Source organism: Durio zibethinus, chromosome 12, assembly GCF_047325235.1.
Source record: "Durio zibethinus cultivar Kanyao isolate XHJ-2024 chromosome 12, ASM4732523v1, whole genome shotgun sequence".
Taxonomy (NCBI): Eukaryota; Viridiplantae; Streptophyta; class Magnoliopsida; order Malvales; family Malvaceae; genus Durio; species Durio zibethinus.
The window spans coordinates 20534978-20553940 of NC_143173.1; the positions used below are offsets into that span (position 1 = coordinate 20534978).

The 18963-nt window shown below is 29.4% G+C and overlaps 1 protein-coding gene across 1 annotated transcript; it reads left to right on the forward strand.

The window, feature by feature from the left end:
- The first annotated feature begins 1991 nt into the window (after nucleotides 1–1991).
- LOC111296524 (thioredoxin-like protein CITRX, chloroplastic) lies at nucleotides 1992–4906 on the forward strand. Its single transcript, XM_022890875.2, has 4 exons — nucleotides 1992–2265; nucleotides 2788–2910; nucleotides 4311–4391; nucleotides 4587–4906. The coding sequence occupies exons 1-4, from the start codon at nucleotides 2068–2070 to the stop codon at nucleotides 4716–4718; spliced, it is 534 nt and encodes a 177-aa protein (XP_022746610.2). The 5' UTR covers nucleotides 1992–2067; the 3' UTR covers nucleotides 4719–4906.
- The last annotated feature ends 14057 nt before the right edge of the window (nucleotides 4907–18963 follow it).

Genomic DNA, 18963 nt, shown 5'->3' on the forward strand with positions numbered 1-18963 from the left:
AAATTTTAAAAAAATTTAAGTAATGATTCTTTAAAATCTTTATGTAAGAATATTTTTTTAAATATTACTAAAATAATGAAATATTTAAGAAAATATTAAACACAAAAGATTTCTCATTCATTTATTTTCCTAAAATTATATTTACAATTAAATATTTTTTTAAAAAAGAGAGAAATAATAAAAAAGAAAAATGACTCTTCTTAATAATGGAATTGATATAATATATATAAATATTATAATTAACTATTTTTATCTTTCAAAAAAATAATTAAAAAGAGTAATAATAATAATAATAATAATAATAATTAAAAAATAGAATAAGAATAAAAATGAAAATGAAATAAAAACAAAAAGGGAGATATGAAAATGAAAATGAAAATCTCACAAAATAGATTCTAAGAAAGTTCGAGTAAAAATTTTTAAAAAATTTTTTGATGAAAAAATTCATCTAAAAATACTGTCAAAGTATTATGATATTTAGAAAATTTTTCAATAAAAAAACTTTCTTTACTTTGTTTCCTTAAAAATTTTCAATAACAACGATTATGAAATAATTAAGTGATTAGAATAAAATGAAAAAATATAACATAAGAAAAATAAGTAGTGTGTCTTTTTTTAAAATAATAATAATGTATAATGAAAAAAAAATAAAAAAACTTTTATATGCATATGACACTTATTATTTGCATTACATAATGTTAAAAGTAATACAATTTTCGATAATAAGATTCTTAAGAAATTTGAATAATGATTATAAAAAAATCCTTAAGTGAGAAAATATTTTAAGAAAATATTGTCAAAATATTAGAATATTTATAATGATTTTCAATACAAAAAACTCTTATTCACTTTTCACTTTTAAAAACGAATTTTTATGCAATGTGATAGCATTATAAGTTAATCCATATGCATTATATTAAAAGAGTAAACAAAATCTCTAATAAAAAGATTTTAAAAAAGTTTAAGTAGTGATTCTTTAAGAATATCTAAGTAAAAATATTTATTTAAAATGATGCCAATATATTAAAGTATTTAAAATAATTTTCAATAAAGATTTCTCATTTTTTTTAATAATTAGAATAAGAAATCAATTTTTAGAAAATTTTAGTTGGATTAAATTATAGACATCATATTTTATCATATGCATGGTAAATACTAATGTTAAAGATAAATATGAATTACTCAATGTGAGATTTTTGAAAAGTCCGAGTAGTAATTCTTAAGAAATATTTATGTGAGAAAATTACTTTTAATATTATCAAAGTATTGAAATATTTTTAAAAATTTTTCAATAGATAAGGTTCTTATTTATTTTTCAAATAAACAACTAAAAATAAAAATACATTTTACAAAAATTAACTCTAAATACCAAAATTAATATCTTTTTGTCATAATTAAATGATAATATATAATTAATTGGTATCATTTTTTAATAAACGTTATAAGGGTATTAATAATTTTTTACACGTAATCGACTTTTAAATTCAAATTATTTTTGTAGACGCAAAAATTATCATTTTAATAAATTTTAATTAATTTTGAAATTTTATTAAAAATATATATTTTAATAAGTGATTAATCATTCTTAATCAAAAAATATTAATGACAACCTTTTTTTGTTTTTAAATTTTTGTAACGGCCTTAAAACTATTGCAACGAGTGTCATATTAATATGAAAACTTTATTTTTTATTTACTTTGTATAAATCTTTAAATATGTCTCTTTCGTCATGTAAAAAATATTTACTTAATTAAAATTATTAACCATTAAAAACAATTTCAAATAAAGTAATGATTCAAATTTCTTATCTAAACACTCTTTAACAGAAAAATTTTTCTTCATATAAAAATTTTATGTAGTTTTTCTACTCAAAATTAAATTCAAATCATTTTAGCTATCAATATAAAAAAAAAAGAAGTCCCATCCGAACCCAAGCACAAGGAAATCATAGTTACCAACAAATGGATGAGTATATCCAAGCACCCAAACACATCCGCTACAATATCCACAAATTTCTCTACTACACCCCCAACGGCAAATTCTTAAACCTCTCTCCTCTTCTCAAAAATGGCTATCCTCCAAACCCACACACTTTGTCACCCAGTTCCTTCATTTCCACCCATCTTTTCTTCATCGAAAATCCATTTGCAAAACTTACTATTCTTTTCTACCACCAAGATCAGACCTTTCTCACTTTCAACACAACCAAGAAAGCTGCTTTGCAAACCCCCACTTGGCAAATATGTCAGAGAAGATTATCTTGTGGTAATTTTTTTTCTTTTTGCTTCCTGGGTTTGTTTTGTTTTTCCATTCTCCCTGTTGGGTTGCTGTCAAAATTGGAAAAATGAAGTGTTTTTGTGAATTTTTAATCTTTTTGGATTATTCATTATTGGAAAGACTAAGGAAGTGAAATTGAAGATTGCTGAGTTGGAATTCTAGATAGTTTAGCTTTATTCTATTTTCTTTTGTGTTTTTGTATTCCATTAGTTTTCTTCCAAGACAAACAGGAGAAAAATACATTTTTAAATTAAAATTTGTCAGTATTTTGGCTTTGTGGGTTATTTTGTTTACCTAATTGCTCTTATTGGGTTGCTGAAAATTTGAGAAAAGAAAGGAATTTAAAGAGTTTTAATGGGTAAGGGAAATAGAAGAGCTGTTTTGCTTGGAATTGAGGATATAAATTATTAATGGGGGGAGGGGATGCTTTTTATTTTGTTCATATGGCAATTTTATTTTTTTTTTGGACTTTTGAATTTGATGAGTTGATTTGTCATTTTGGATGGGCAGAAAAAGATGTCAGCTCGGGAAGTTGCGGAGCTAGTAAGGGGAGAGAGAAGTGTACCCATAATTATTGATTTCTTTGCAACTTGGTGTGGACCCTGTATTTTGATGGCTCAGGAACTTGAAATGGTAAGCTTTATTTAATTAGTTTCCCCTATGATGTTGTATTTGATAACTGTGGATTGTAATGAAAATGAGTTTTGTCCCCAGTTGGTTTAGGTGAGAATCTTTGGAGTTTTGCTAAAAGCCAGGTGGTCTGTTGGTAGAATGAAGTAAAAAAAAATGAATCTTTCTAGTTTCAATTTATTTTGCAGCATATAACCATGCAGAAAGCAAAAAAAATAAAGCTTGAGTTTAAATTTTGCATTTAAATATCCCAAAATAACCTAACTGACATGCTGCATTATTTAAAGAAAGATCATATTAGGATCTGGCTTTGAATGTAGGGTCAAAAAGAGTTAAACTACTTCATCAACCTAGTAGAAGATGAAACCATGATTTCAAGATTTCTGCCGAGATCATATCAGCCAAGATCTGGTCTGACTGCAGGACTTGCAGAAATAGATAAAATTCGTAGTACAAATTGTGAGCAAGGAATATTTGAGATTGCATTGTAGTTTTCCTTTTGATGGATCTTAGGAGGGCTTAAGAGGACTAAAATAAGCCAATGGCACTAGACTATAGCTAACCTAAAAAGGAAAATGATGGACGGTATGAAGCAACTCCATAACCAAAGAGGTTTAGGTATACAGGTGCACTCTATGTTATTGCAGTAGTTCTGTAAATTAAGATGAGTGCATTTGGAATTTTTGTTTCACTTCCAGAGTTCCTGGAACATATGGGACACCCATTTCTCTCCTGGATGGTAGCTTCTATAGTAGAATTAAAGGAGAAGAGACCTTCTGACATTTTCTTTTGGTACCACAAACTAATATTTTGTACTACAGAAATTTTTGCTAAGCAAATGATGTTATCATGATTTTTCCATGCACATTTTCTTAATTTATGATCCTTAACATAGTATCAACTTAATTTTCTGGGAAAGTAGGTCCTAGAAATGGCATTGGAAACTACTGCAGTTTTGCATTTAATGCATAAGTAAGATGCTTGCTGAAAGTTCTCAATTTCATCACAGTGATGAAGATAGCTTCTACATAGTAAATTTTGAGATGCCTCTTTCTACAAAGTGGCAACAACACTGCACTTAACTATGTTATGTCCTAGAACAAAGTCACTTAAATCACCATGCAGAGCTTAGGTAACACTTTCATCCGACTCTTCTCAAATTAAACTCAGATGTTTGGTTGCATTAAGCCAGGCTTTACTTTTATATTTGATTGCATAGTTTTAAATCGTTTTGGAGTCAACTATATTTTGTTTTGCAATAATTCACTGAAATTTATTCTCATTAAATAATGTTGAAAAAATTTGTAGTTGGTTAGATGAACATGTAGGACCAGCTTGATTTGTTTGTTCCAGTTTGGAGATTAACTCAAGTATCATATCTCAATCTATTTTTTTAATCACAGCTAGCAGTGGAGTATGAGAAAAATGCAATTATTGTCAAAGTTGATACTGATGATGAGTATGAATTTGCGCACGATATGCAGGTAATTTGCAAGTGATTTATTTCTTAAGTTCTGATTTTACTCCTTTAAATGGTTTGTTTATATATTATAAGTGCATACTCGTGGGAAAAAAAATCCTGGATCCATCACTACTAAATGGCATCAATCAGTCGCCTAATCAAAGTAGCTGCTTTTCATTTTAGATCAAATTGATTAGAAATCACTCTGTTGTACCAGGTTAGTGGGTTGCCTACTTTATTCTTCATCAGCCCTGATCCTAACAAAGAGGCAATCCGCACTGAAGGCCTCATTCCAATACAAATGATGCGGGATATCCTAGATAATCAGATATTGGAAGCACAAGACTGATTATTTGCTGCTAAATGGAATTAAGTTACTGAGTTTTGCTTCAAAGTGTAAATACATATTTTCTTGGTGCAGACTTGATGCAAAATGTAGTTCAAAAAGTTGTATAATTTTGTACCCAACTTTGAATGGAGTTGAACAATTCTTTTGGTGTAGAGATGGCATGGCAAGGACCTTTTCTTTTTCAAATCTTTCTAAGCTAGTATAAAAAGGAAATGCATTGAAAAATTCATGTGATAACTGTCAATGAAACTAACAACAAATTTCAAATTTTTTATCAAAATTTTTATTGAACCAATATGAAAAATACATGCTAAATTGATTAAAACTGCAGTTGCTATCTGTAAGATTCAATAAACCAAATCCACAAAGTTCACAAGAGGAAGATGATTCAACTGTCACTTGTCTCGTATGTCATACTTGGATGACATTTGGTAGGTTAAAGGTGAAGCCTTACCTCCCACTTTTCTGTCCTTCCCAAGGCACTTGTTTACTTTCGATCGCCATCAGCATCAAATGACACTCGGTGCATGCACACGTTACAACAACCAAATGCACCAAGTAACTTTTAGTGCATGCACATGTTTCGACTACCATCTGCACATATTGGTCCTTAATCTTGGTACTTACCTCGATCACTATTGGTGTTTGATGGCCTTCGATGCGGTAGTTTTCTCGAACACCATCAATGCATACTGGACCGTCTAATGTGCGCAAGTATCCTTGACTCGGGCCATGCACCATATGCACCGTGACCAGGCAATAGATGGGTTTAGACACTTTTTCATATTTCTACCATATTAATGCCATTTTATGATTTATAAATTCATATGACATTCCTTTATTTATGTCAAAAAGTTTAACCAACTCAATTTTCTCATAAGTGTATCAAGACAATCTAATCTAAAAATTAAGTTTTAAGTACGTGGATTTAACCTAAAATTCTTTCAGAAGTTTCTTAGGAAATAAGAAGGAATTGATTGAAACAAAAAAAGTTACAAAAATTGAAGGTCAAAGTACAAATGTTGAAAAAGCTAATGGTCCTCTCAACGGATTTTCCATTAAGTTTATGGAAAATTAAGAGTTATAATTTTTTTCATTTAAAAAAATATAACTTTTGCTGTTTTAATTCATTTAAATTATAAAAAAAAAAACTTTGGATCAAGATTCAGTTGAAAATTTTAATTTATAATAGAGTTTATATTTCATGCACTATTAATATATAAGTTTTATATGTTATCAATAAATCATATATTATCTTGTTATTAATGAACAAATATCAATTTTTAAAATAAATATAACAAATTTAATATTTTTTAAAAAATTTACTAATTAATGAAATAATATAATCTAATTTACCTTATTAATAAAATGATATCATTTAATTTATTAATGATATATAAAATTTATATATTGATAATACATCAAATATATTTTTTTATAATATTATATTTACGATCCAAGAGTTAATGCATTTTTAACTATTTATTATAATAATATAAATATTTTCTACAAAGTTAGAACAAAAAAAGGTTAAATCTTCGATCTTAATTCTCTACAATTTATCAAATTGAAACATCATTATCAATGGTAACAGTTTAATTATACCTTGAACTAACCACTTGGAAGTAAAATCCAATTGAAAATCTTAGTCCATTTAATTGATCGATACATAGATCAAAATTAGGATGTTAGAAATATATATATATATATATATAAAAATATATATATATATATATATATATATATAAATAGGGTCCATTCACTTGCAATCTTTTTGTGATATGGTCATAATCCAATGAGGTTAAATTGCCTTTCAAAATCACTGTAGTTGCGGCTCAACTTTTTCAAATTGAAATGCTAGTCCAATTTTAAAGCATGAGGGCATCATGTTTTGAAAATTAAAGTGTAACCATTTTGAACTTGAATTAAAAGTCTTGCAATCGAATTCGAGATATAATCAAGATTATTCATTCACTTGTATTAAGAATTGGATTCCGATAAAATTATAGTTTGATTCTCAATATTTGTAATTTTTCGTCTTCTATCTCCTTAGGCTTCATCCTCCCTTTTACAAAAAATATACATATTGTGAAATCTACAACCCCTCCGAAGAGTTTTAATTTCTCCGATGTTTCTCATTTTTCTTTTATATTTGTTAAAAATTTTGTTAAGGAGTGTTCTAAGAATATATTTTTAAAATTACTTAATTAATTTATTTTTCTATGCATAAAAATTCATAATATTAAATTCTAATCACTTCATTTATCATTACTATAATTAAAATTTTAACTAATTAAAATAAAACTATTAAAGCTCTCATTATAATTTTTTTTTATAAGTAACCAACATTAAGAGGAAATTAAAAAAAAAATACACAAGCACTAATAAAGGGAGAAAGCAAAGAGAAAAATGGAAAACATTCACAATTAAAATTTTTTCAATTTCTCAATTTTTTTCTCAAAATTTATTGTCATAACATATAGATTCAAAAATCTATAGCTATATTTAACAAATGAATGGAGTCGCTACTAATCTTTTATTAGGTGTGATTGATTATCTAGAGAATCTATTCTTTTAAAGAACTCCTAAGCTCGACTAAGGGTCCCTAAAAGAATAGGTTCGGGTCTATTAACCAGATAAGGTTTGGGAGTTCGATTACATATGAAGAAGGTTATAGCACCCCCATATGCTCATCCAAGGGATGGTACCATATTATTTTGAATTTATCCTAAGGTTTAGAATGTAATGGCTTCAAAATTTATGTTAAATATTGGAAACAATTTTTAAGATTCTCCATCAATCTAATAGTACTCTCAAAAAAAATTTTTCTCACCTCAAAAGTATTCAAGAATCCCATTTGATTTTTTGAAGAGGCTCCATTGTCGGAAAAAGATTTATTTATTATTTTTTATTATTACCATTTTGGTTGAAAATAAATCTAATTATTCCACCATTTGGGTCAAATTAGAAATATTTTCTCTTTTGAATTTCTAAAATTTTCACTATTTGGGTCTATTTAGAAATTCCCTTTTTTTTTCTTTGAAAGAAAATAATATGACAATTATTTTTATTGAAATTTCATCTAAATTATTCCACAATTTGGATCAAATTTAGAAAAAATTTCTCACCTAAAGATTTCTTTAAAATTTACCATTTGAAATTTCTAAGAATCTCATCTTTAGATAATTATCAAATATTTTCAATCTAAATTTTTATTTGGAAAAAAATACAATTACTTGTATTGAAATTTCATCTAAATCATTCCACCATTTGGGTCAAATTTAGAGGAAATTTCTCACCTAGAGATTTCTTAAAAATTTACCATTTGAAATTTCTAAGAATCTCATCTTTGGGTAATTTGTATTTAATTCCAAAAATTTTATATTTTTATGTTTTTTATTATTTTTAATTATTTTTGGTTTGAAAATAAATATTAATTATTGTTATTGAAATTTTATCTAAATTATTCCACCATTTGGGATAAATTTAAACAAAATTTCTCTCTTAGAAATTTCATAAAAATTTGTCATTTGAAATTTTTATAAATTCCATTATTGGATGATTAATATTTATTCCCAAAATTTTTATTTTTTATTATTTTATTAAATTTAATATCAAATAATGAAAACCATAAAACAAAGTGAATAAATAAACAATTATGCATAAAATAAAACAAATGAATAAACAATTAAATAAAGAGAAAAAAAAGTACCAAACAATTAAAAATTTTGAAAAATAAATAAATAACTGCAAGTAAAAGTACCAAAATTGATGTGAGCCTTTGGGATGAAATTCTACCAACTCAATGTGTTAGCCTATCACATGACACTAAGGCATCAAAGCACACTAAGGCACTTGCTCCACACGCATGTGGTTCCCCTCCACTATTGCTTTCTACTGTTTTTTAGTTTCTGCTAGCTTCTTCTATTCTTGTTGCCCAGTCTTCTTTTTGGTTCCTCTTCTTTTTTTTTTTTTGCCTTCTTTTGGTGCCAACAGCTTCATGTTCCCTTGCCTACTGTCAATTTCTTTCTCCCCCCTTCTTGGGTATTCCAGCGTTTATTTATAAGGATTGATCAGAGGAGTTTCTGATCAATCCCAATTCCTCTTGTGATTGAAATTCAATCTTTGAATCCAATCCAAACTCTAGCAGCTCAGTTTTATGCAAACTCAAACACCTTTTTTATTTTTTTATTTTTATTATTTTTTTAATTTTTTAATTGTCAAAATTGATCTTGTAGACCCTAGACAGATTGGGGTGTCTATAGCTGCCCCTCTTTGTACATTTTCTATGAAACAAAAATTGTGCAAAGATGTAGACAACCTAATCAATTTGACACTTTTTTTTTAAAGAAAAAATAACAAAGCTTCTCTAAATAGAGGCTCAATGGCTTTTGAAAATAAATAAAGCTCCTCTAAATAAAGGCTCAACGACTTTGAAAATAAATAAAGCTCCTCTAAATAGAGGCTCAACGACTTTGAAAATAAACAAAGCTCCTCTAAACAAAGGCTCAATGACTTTGGAAAGTAAATTGCTCCTCTAAACAGAGGCATCACAACTCTTGAAAGTAAATTGCTCCTCTAAACAGAGGCACCTCAACTTTTAAAAAGTAAATTGCTCTCTAAATAGAGGCACCACAACTTTTGAAAGTAAATTGCTCCTCTAAATAGAAGCAACCATAACTTTGAAAAATAAATTGCTCCTCTAAACAGAGGCACCATAACTTTTGAAAAAAAAATTACTCTTTAACAATCATGTCCAAAGGAGTTATAGATCGTGACTGAAGGAATTTTATAATGGAAACTCAAGGATTCACAATTTGAGTTCAACATTCAAAGGTTCAGATTCATAAGAATCTTTCAACTTCGTAAAAATTTACTGAAATTTGATTCTCAAAATTTTAGTTTTATTCAAATTTGTAATATATCGAGATTTGCATTTGCAACTTGCAAGACTCGCATCCAACTTTTAAAGATCCTTATTTGAATTTTGGAGATTCACATCCAAAAGTTCAAGGCTTTTAAAAGGTTCTCATTTGGCAAACTTGGAATTCATATCCAAAAATCTAAAGCTTTTCATTTGAATTTTGGAGATTCACATCTAAAAATTCAAAGCTTCTCATTTGAGTTCAAAGGCTCACATGTAATAAAACTTAGAGTTTCACATCTAAGTTCAAAGGTTCTCATTTAAAACATTAGAAATTCATATCAAAAAAGTTGAAGCTTTGTATTTTGGAGATTCACATCCAAAAGTTTAAAACTTTTCATTTGTTTGAAGATTCACATTCGATGAACTTTAGGGTTTCATTCCTCAAAGATTCTCATTTTGAAACTCAAAGATTCTAATTTGAGTTCTCAAAAATTCTCATCAAAATATTCATAATTTGTTTTTCAAGTGACTCAAAAATTTGCATGAATGAATGTTATGACCAAAAATGCAAATGCCTTTTTAATGATGCAAATGCAACAACCTAGATTCTCATAGTGTCATACATGTCCAAACAAAGTTTATTTCATCAAATTATGTGCATGTAGTATTCAAGCAATGATGCCAACATGATACATATAATGCGGATATTAATAATGTCATGAAATCCTAAATAAGTATGGCAATATAGCTCTCAAAACTCCATCATTTCGTATTTTTTCCTTGTTCAGTTTCTCAATACTTTGGGACAAGTTTCATCAATCAATCATCACTTGACCATCATTCATGGGCTTTTCAGCACTAATAAATTTCAGAACAAGTTTCATTCACCATCACTGAGTCACTACTCATAGGTGTCTCAACATTAATCATTCCGAATAAACTTTATCGTCTGTCACTAGGTTACACTCATAGGTTTCTCAACCTTAACCACTTTAGCAACTAATCCATTTATTTTCATCATTCAATCATAACTCACAAGTCATGTCGACCAATTCATCACTCGGTCATATCACCTCTTCAAGTTTTTGCATTTTCTTCATTTGTTGGCCAACCTATCACCATTTTCATCATTTGACCACACCATGTGTTATCTTAAATCATCTTTCTCAAGTTTCTACGATCTCTTCATTTTTTTTTATCATCTTGGATTTCTTTTCAAATGAATGCAAGACTCTTTTAAGCACATATTCATTCATTCATTATCATTTCAATTCTTGACAAATATAATACAATCAAGCATTTTCTCAATTCATTTTAAAAATGTGAGAATAAAAGAGCGGAAGGTGCATTGAGAATGAGAAGTGAATCTTGATACCAAAGTAAATGGAGAAAGAAACAAGTTGGATGTATAACTTTGGGACAAATAAATATTCGAACAATTTTGAACATTAATTCAAGAATTTTTTTCAAAATCTAATTCCATTGATTGTCAAAATCATTTTGAGCTCATCAAACTTTACCCCAGCTTTAGAGGATCTTTAGATGCATTGATCTTCTATATATTTGAACTGTTCATCTAACTTTCAGCTTAGAGATTTGATCTACCCAAATTGCCCTTTCAAATTTTTAATTTGAGTCTTCATTTTTCCTTCTTTCATCTTTTTTTTTTCTCTTTTTTTTTATTTCCCCCCCTTTTTTTTTTCACCTTTCACCTTTCACCATTTTTTTTTCTTTTTTTTCATCTTTCATCCATTGTTGATATCTCTCACACATTAGTCTTTAGGGCAATAACATGATTCTATCATGAGCACAACTTTGCCCAACATATGATTATTTAATTCGAGCATTCACACTTAATCCAAATAGACTTTTCAATATTGTAATGTAGGCCATGGTATGGGGTAATGAAAGAAATGGATAAAATATGCTCAATATATATGTTTAAAGGGTTCAAAATCAAAGGATCATCACTTGATGCAGTTTGGTATTTTGCCCAACTCTATATCATTTTACTACTTTTTCCCTTTTTATATCTCATTCTTCATAAAAAGATTCTCATTTCTTTGCCCCAAATCATTTGTGGCATTTTTCTTTGTTTTTTTTTTTTTAGACTATTTTCTTTCTAAAAAAAATTATCCCTCAGTATGGAGGGTGATCCTTGGTCAAGGTTTTTTTAGAAAAAAAAATCATAATAGGTTCAAAAGGGTAGCAATGAATGGTTTTTTAAATGGTAAAAGAAAGATGGCTATTTTTCATCTCAATGTGGATACTTTTCTTGAACCTCATTTATTGAGCAAAAATAAGCTCATGAATTTGTAAAAAAAATTGCTATCTTCAAGATATATTAACCTCACATCTGTTAGTAGCTGGCTTTTTTTTGCTCCAATAATCTTCTTAAATCAATGTGAATCAGTTCTCAAAATTAAATTTCAAAATTATTGCTACCATTGTCTAAACATTCATCGTTTGAAATTCAAGAATAGGAACAAAAGTTATGAAAGGTGACAAAGTATAGAACAATAGTTGAATGAAGAAGAAAATGTAATGAAATACATTAAATTACCTTTTATTGAAATGATAACAAGTGAAATCCTACTGCCTAAAAGAAACCTAACATTACTCTAAAAAAATCCTAAAATGACAAGAAACTTTCAATTAACCTTATCTCTATTCTTCAAAATTATCCCCCTATGCGATCAGGTGAAGAATCTTTATTGACATCTTGCCCCTCAATTCATTGTGACTTTTGGACCCTTTCAGACCAATGTGTTCTTGATTTTCACTCAGAGCATTATGATTTGGTAATGGGTTGCCACTAACATTAGGTGTTGTTGCTCTTCTTTGATCAAAACTTATCATTCCATCATTGATTAATCGTTGCATCTTATACTTTAAAGCAGTGTAATTTTTAGTAGAATGGCCAGCAATTTCATAGTGGTAGTCGTAGTGAGCTGTAGGATCATACCACTTAGGATAGGGTGGCTTAAGCAGCTCCACACGACTGGAGGCAATCAAGTGGCTATTATAGAGTTTTCGATATAACTCCATATAAGTCATGGAGATTGGATCAAATACAAGTTTTTTTCGAGTAATCCATTGTTTTCGTGAACCACTTGTTGGGTTAGTAAGACGAATTTAAGGTCTTGCAGGAGTTTGAATGTTAAGGTTATATGTAAGATCTTAAGGGCTAAAAATTAATCGGTATGTGGATGAATAAGGTGATTGTGGAGCTAGTTGGTATAGGTAAGATGAGGCATTATTCACAGCAGGATAGTATGGAGAGTAACCTTGGGGTGGATAGGGTTGGTAACCCCTGAATTGTTGCCTATCAAAGCTCACAGCTTGAGCTTCAGTTTCTTTCTTTTTTGATGCCTTCTTGGTTTCTCCTCCTTTTAACTTGTCATTCTTGATGACATTTCAATAATTTCTCCAGAGATCACCATGTCGATGAAATTCTTTGTTGCATTCCCTATCATCTTTTCATAATAGGGAGATTTCAAAGTGCTAACAAATAGCACTGTAGTTTTTTTCTCAATCAAAGGAGATTATACTTGAGAAGCAATATCCCTTCACCTCTAAGCATACTCCTTAAAAGTCTCATTGGTTTTTTTCTTCAAGTTTTGTAAAGACAAACGATCAGGGGCCAAATCCATGATATGTCGATATTGACTGATAAAATCATGGGCCATGTCACTCCAGGAACGGATGCGAGTTTTGTCTAACTAGATATATCACTTAACAGTAGAACCAGTAAGATTATCTTGAAAAACATGCATTAGTAGCTTTTCGTCATGAGCATGGGCTACCATCTTTCGACAATACATGATAATATGAGTTTTTGAGCATTTTGTGCCATTATATTTTTCAAATTCTAATACTTTGAACTTAGGAAGAATGACCACATCATGGACTAAGCAAAGCCCAGCAGCATCAACTGAACCATAGAAACCAATTCCTTCCACAGCTCGTAGCTTTTGTTTTAGCATACTAATTTTGAAATTTTTCTAAGCTTTCATTTTTATCTTTTCCTTTCAGTTCATCCAGATCAAGGATTTGAATTGGTTCAACTGTCTTTTTAGTAAAGACAGGATTCACATAGCTATGGTAATACCTTGGATTAAAGGCTGATGGCATTCCAAGATATGTAGAATATGTGAAATGTTATGGTGGAACCTCTTGTGTAGACTGGGCTTGAGGTGGACCAAAATCAGGTAGATATAGAAGGTCAGTCACTTCTTGTGATGCAGGGCCTTGTTGGCTTGTGTTCTCTTCTATTCTTTTCTCTTTATTTAAATTGTTGAGAGCATCCAAAATTTTACTTAACTCATTCTCAATCTTTTTCTGAGCTTTTTTTAGTTTTTTAAATCGATGAGAATTTTTTTGCTCCATTTGTCTGGCCCTGGCTCTTGTATTATATCGGTGGATGGGATTTCTGCAGGATGGAGCTATCCTTGAACCTTTAGCATCACAATTACAATTAAAAACTATGCATGATATGCAAATGTATGTAGGAAATGTACTAATGTTTGCCACATCATTGATATTGATAAAAGAAATCTCTATTTTAAACTTTATTAAATAAAATCTCAAAATTACATCCTATAAAGTCAAAGCAATATTCTAAAGTCCTAAACATTATTTTTTATTTCTAATGTCTTCTTATAAACTTCCTAGCTTGTTGGTAATGATTTTATACCTTATCTAAGAAATCAAGTAAATGTCGCCCATGCATTCCCACTAGTTACACCATAGCCTTCAAACTTTCCACTTTTTCTTTCATTTCTGATGCTTTGTCTGTAACAATGCATATCTGATCAAACAAATGCCTTAGATGCCTTTGTTTTTCTATACACATATTTTTCCATAACTCACTCTATTGAGCTTGTTTCCTGCATTCATCAGACAAAGCTTCTACTTGTGCTGTGCGTCGATCCATTATCTCTTGTAGCATTTGGCTATATCTATGTGCCCTAGCAGTAGCCTTTTGTTCTTCCTCTACCATCGCTTTTAACAATTTATTTTCTTTTAAAAGTTGGGTAAACTCGGGTGTGACTGACGAATATGTCATTTCTAAATCATTAAATAAGGTTCTCCATTGATCTTTTTACTCTGTAAAGCTCTAGATTTTTAATTCTTGAAGTCATGAACACTCTCTCATTTCTATCTTCAATCGCTTGTTTTCTTGTTCTAACTCATTTTTCTCAAACTGAAGTTTTCTCTTAGCTGTTTCCATTTTAAGCAAAGGATTTTGAAGAATGGGTTTTGGGGAATACCCTAACTGTTCACTAGGAATCACAATGTCTTTTCCCCTCCTTGCATGTCATACACTATATTCTGGAGTGACGTCATAAGTAAACCTCCCTTGGTTAATCCTGGTGGTTTGTTTCCATGCTTTTTTAATCTTTTCAACCATTCAATATGCCCCTTTATCAGTGAATGAGAAATCCCCTTACTTAAGTCCATAAGTTTCTGGAATGAATTACCCACACCCAGATTGTCTTCTCACTAAAGCTGGAGCATAAGTAACAGCACCACATAAGCCTAATAAAAACACCCATGGCTGATTTTCACAACTGTATAACACCATATCATGATGCATCTAAGGTGCTTTCCAAACTATCCCTTGGCTATCAGGGGCTCGAAAATAGAAAACTCATTTCTCTTTTGACTTTGCTTGAGGCCATACGCTGTAATAGAATTTTTTGATAGGGATACTAGAACGAAGGTATGGCTTATGAAATTGACTTTCTTTACATTCCATGTGACTCTTGATCCATACATAAAGTAACTATAAATATCCATTAAATCGACCTTTACCGTTTCTGTGATAAAAATTTAGAGATCGAATGGTTTCTGCCAAAATGGTTGGTGCTGCATTGACCTGATATGCTAACTGATCAACAAAATTTACCACTGTAACATCAACATATCCGATGACTTTCGAAAAGATCACCAATCCATAAAAAACTATAGCTATAGCTACTAATCCCTGATCATCATCTCTGTGCCCCTAGATGAAATCTCATAAAATATTCCATGGAATAGCCTTACTTTCACCTTTTTTCTTGACACATGAATCGACTTGAGGCAAACTAAGTCCAAGCATTTGCACTAGTTTTTTACGATAGCCTACCTTGTTGGCCCAATAAATCTTGTCTGGGTTTGCTAGATCGAAACGAAGTAGAACCATATACTCTTTAATTGTGGGCACCATGTCTGCTTCATTGAAAATAAAACATCTATATGAAGAATCTCAAAACTGAATGATAGCCCTAATCAAATTATTATCCACTTGCACCGTAACAGTGAAGCTATGTCTCTATATCTATTCTCAAATTCCTCTTGTCTTATTCTATTCATGCATCCTCATATACTGTTTAAGTTGGATTGATCATTTTGCTGTAGTTCTATATGAACTCTTTCGGGTAATGATGAAATAAAATCCTTAGGCAAGCAATCTCTTTGTTTTCTTTGACCCTCTTCTGACTTAATTTTCAATTGATGAGCAGACTCATAGTGGACTGATGTAGACTTTGATTGCATTTGACTTTTCATGAATGTAAATGTGAGATTTGATTTATCAATAACTGATATACGGTAAATATTTCCTCTATGAAAATGATGCAAACGATAGTGTTAAATATGATCATGATATGATAATGCTAGAACATGAGAATGAAATGACATATAGATGCACAAAATCAAGCAGACAAAATGGTTAGATAACAAATTATTCCTTCTTGTGCCCTAATTTTGGGTTGTATCTATTGATGGATAGGAAGGGCTTAAGTTGGTTTCTTAGGGGTGAACTATATGCAGGGTTAGAAAATTTTGACCACTAAAAGGTTCCCAAATTGTTCCTTACATCATTGTTCACTAGTCTGATCCTCACCCATCACAGGCTATCAATGGAAATGATTCAATTTGAGTGGGAGTATTTCGCTAGCCATTGCGGAGATTATCATCTTACGAGAGCGTAGATACTTTACTTCCTCCTAAGAGGGACTGAGCCTGGGTATAGAGCCCATATAATGCAAATGCATGTGGTAGTGTGTGTGAAGGAACACAAAATTATCAATCCCATAAATCAAATAAGAAACCAAAAAAAGAAAAATGTTAGTAAACAAATAACTTAAGGCCATTAGTTCAAAGGATAGGATAAATTCAGAAATTATGGCTTGACTCTCTAATGTCCTCAGTGGAGTCGCCAAACTGTCATAACATATAGATTCGAAAATCTATAGCTAGATTCAACAAATGAATGGAGTCGTCACCAATCTTTTATTAGGTGTGATTGGTCACCTATGGAATCTATCCTTTTAAAGAACTCCTAAGCTCGACTAAGGGTTCCTAAAAGATTAGGTTCAGGTCTATTAACCATAACAAGGTTCGAGAGTTCGGTTACATATGAGAAAGGTTATAGCACCCCCACATGCCCATCCAAGGGATGGTACCATATTATTTCGAATTTATCCTAAGGTTTAGAATGTAATGGCTTCAAATTTTATGTTAAATATTGGAAACAATTTTTAAGATTCTCCATCAATCTGGTAGTACTCTCAAAAAAATTCTTCCTCACCTCAAGAGTATTCAAGAATCCCATTTGATTTCTTGAAGAGGCTCCATCGTCAGAAAAAAATTTATTTATTATTTTTTATTATTATTACCATTTTGGTTGAAAATAAATCTAATTATTCCACCATTTGGGCCAAATTAGAAATACTTTCTCTTTTGAATTTCTAAAATTTTTACCATTTGGGTCTATTTAGAAATTCTTTTTTTTTTCTTAGAAAGAAAATAATATGACAATTATTTTTATTGAAATTTCATCTAAATTATTCCACCATTTGAGTCAAATTTAGAGAAAATTTCTTACCTAGAGATTTCTTAAAAATTTACCATTTGAAATTTATAAGAATCTCATTTTTAGATAATTATCAAATATTTTCAATCTAAATTTTTATTTCGAAAAGAATACAATTACTTGTATTGAAATTTCATCTAAATCATTCCACCATTTTGGGCCAAATTTAGAGAAAATTTCTTACCTAGAGATTTCTTAAAAATTTACCATTTGAAATTTCTAAGAATCTTATCCTTGGGTAATTTGTATTTAATTCCAAAAATTTTATATTTTTATGTTTTTTATTATTTTTAATTTTTTAATTTTTTTTGGTTTGAAAATAAATATTAATTATTATTATTGAAATTTTATCTAAATTATTTCACCATTTGGGATAAATTTAAACAAAATTTCTCACCTAGGAATTTCATAAAAATTTATCATTTGAAATTTTTATAAATTCCATCATTGGATGATTAATATTTATTCCCAAAATTTTTATTTTTATTATTTTATTAAATTTAATATCAAATAATGAAAACCATAAAACGAAGTGAATAAATAAACAATTATGCATAAAACAAAACAAATGAATAAACAATCAAATAAAGAGAAAAAATATAAGTACCAAATAATTAAAGAATTTGAAAAAAAAATAAATAAAAGCAAGTAAAAGTACCAAAGTTGACGTGAGCCTTTGGGATGAAATTCTACCAAATCAATGTGCTAGCCTATCACATGACACTAAGGCATCAAAACACACTAAGGCACTTGCTCCACACGCACGTGGTTCCCCTCCACTATTGCCTTCCCTTGTTTTTTGGTTCCTGCTAGCTTTTTCTGTTCTTGCTGCCCAGTCTTCTTTTTGGTTCCTCTTCTTTTTTTTTTTTTGCCTTCTTTTGGTGCTAGCAGTTTCACGTTCCCTTACCTGCTGTCAATTTTTTTTCTTCCCTCTTCTTGTGTTTTTCAGCGTTTATTTATAAAGATTGATCAGAAGAGTTTCTAATCAATCCCAATTTTTTCTTGTGATTGAGATTCAATTTTTGAATCCAATCCAAACTCTACCAGCCCAATTTTATGCAAACTTAAACACCTTTTTTTGTTTTTTCATTTTTATTATTTTTTTAATTTTTTAATTGTCAAAGTTGATCTTGTAGACCCCAGACAGATTGGGGTGTCTACATTTATGTAAAATTTTTAATATTTTATAAATTTTGATTTGACCAAATATAAAAATTGAAAAAGTATATATAATTTAGATCTCTTGTTTTTATGCATAGTAAATATTCAGTTTAATTATATATATATATATATATACACATATGAACCAATTTTTTTTAGAATAAATCAAATCTAAATATATATATATATATATCATATAATGCAAATAAAACCAAATAAAAGGTTTGAACAAACAAAAAAAATAGAGGAAAAAAAAAGAAATATAATATGAAAAAAGTAATGAACTATACCTATTACCTAGTTGAAAATAATCCAAATGTGCATTTTCCTTTCATTATTGAAATATAAAAAAA

Bases quoted from the DNA above. Each gene is read 5' to 3' on its own strand.
- LOC111296524 (XM_022890875.2), top strand. From the start codon at position 2,068: ATGGCTATCCTCCAAACCCACACACTTTGTCACCCAGTTCCTTCATTT. The intron at 2,911-4,310 runs GTAAGCTTTATT...TTTTAATCACAG, and splicing joins TGGCTCAGGAACTTGAAATG to CTAGCAGTGGAGTATGAGAA. The intron at 4,392-4,586 runs GTAATTTGCAAG...CTGTTGTACCAG, and splicing joins AATTTGCGCACGATATGCAG to GTTAGTGGGTTGCCTACTTT.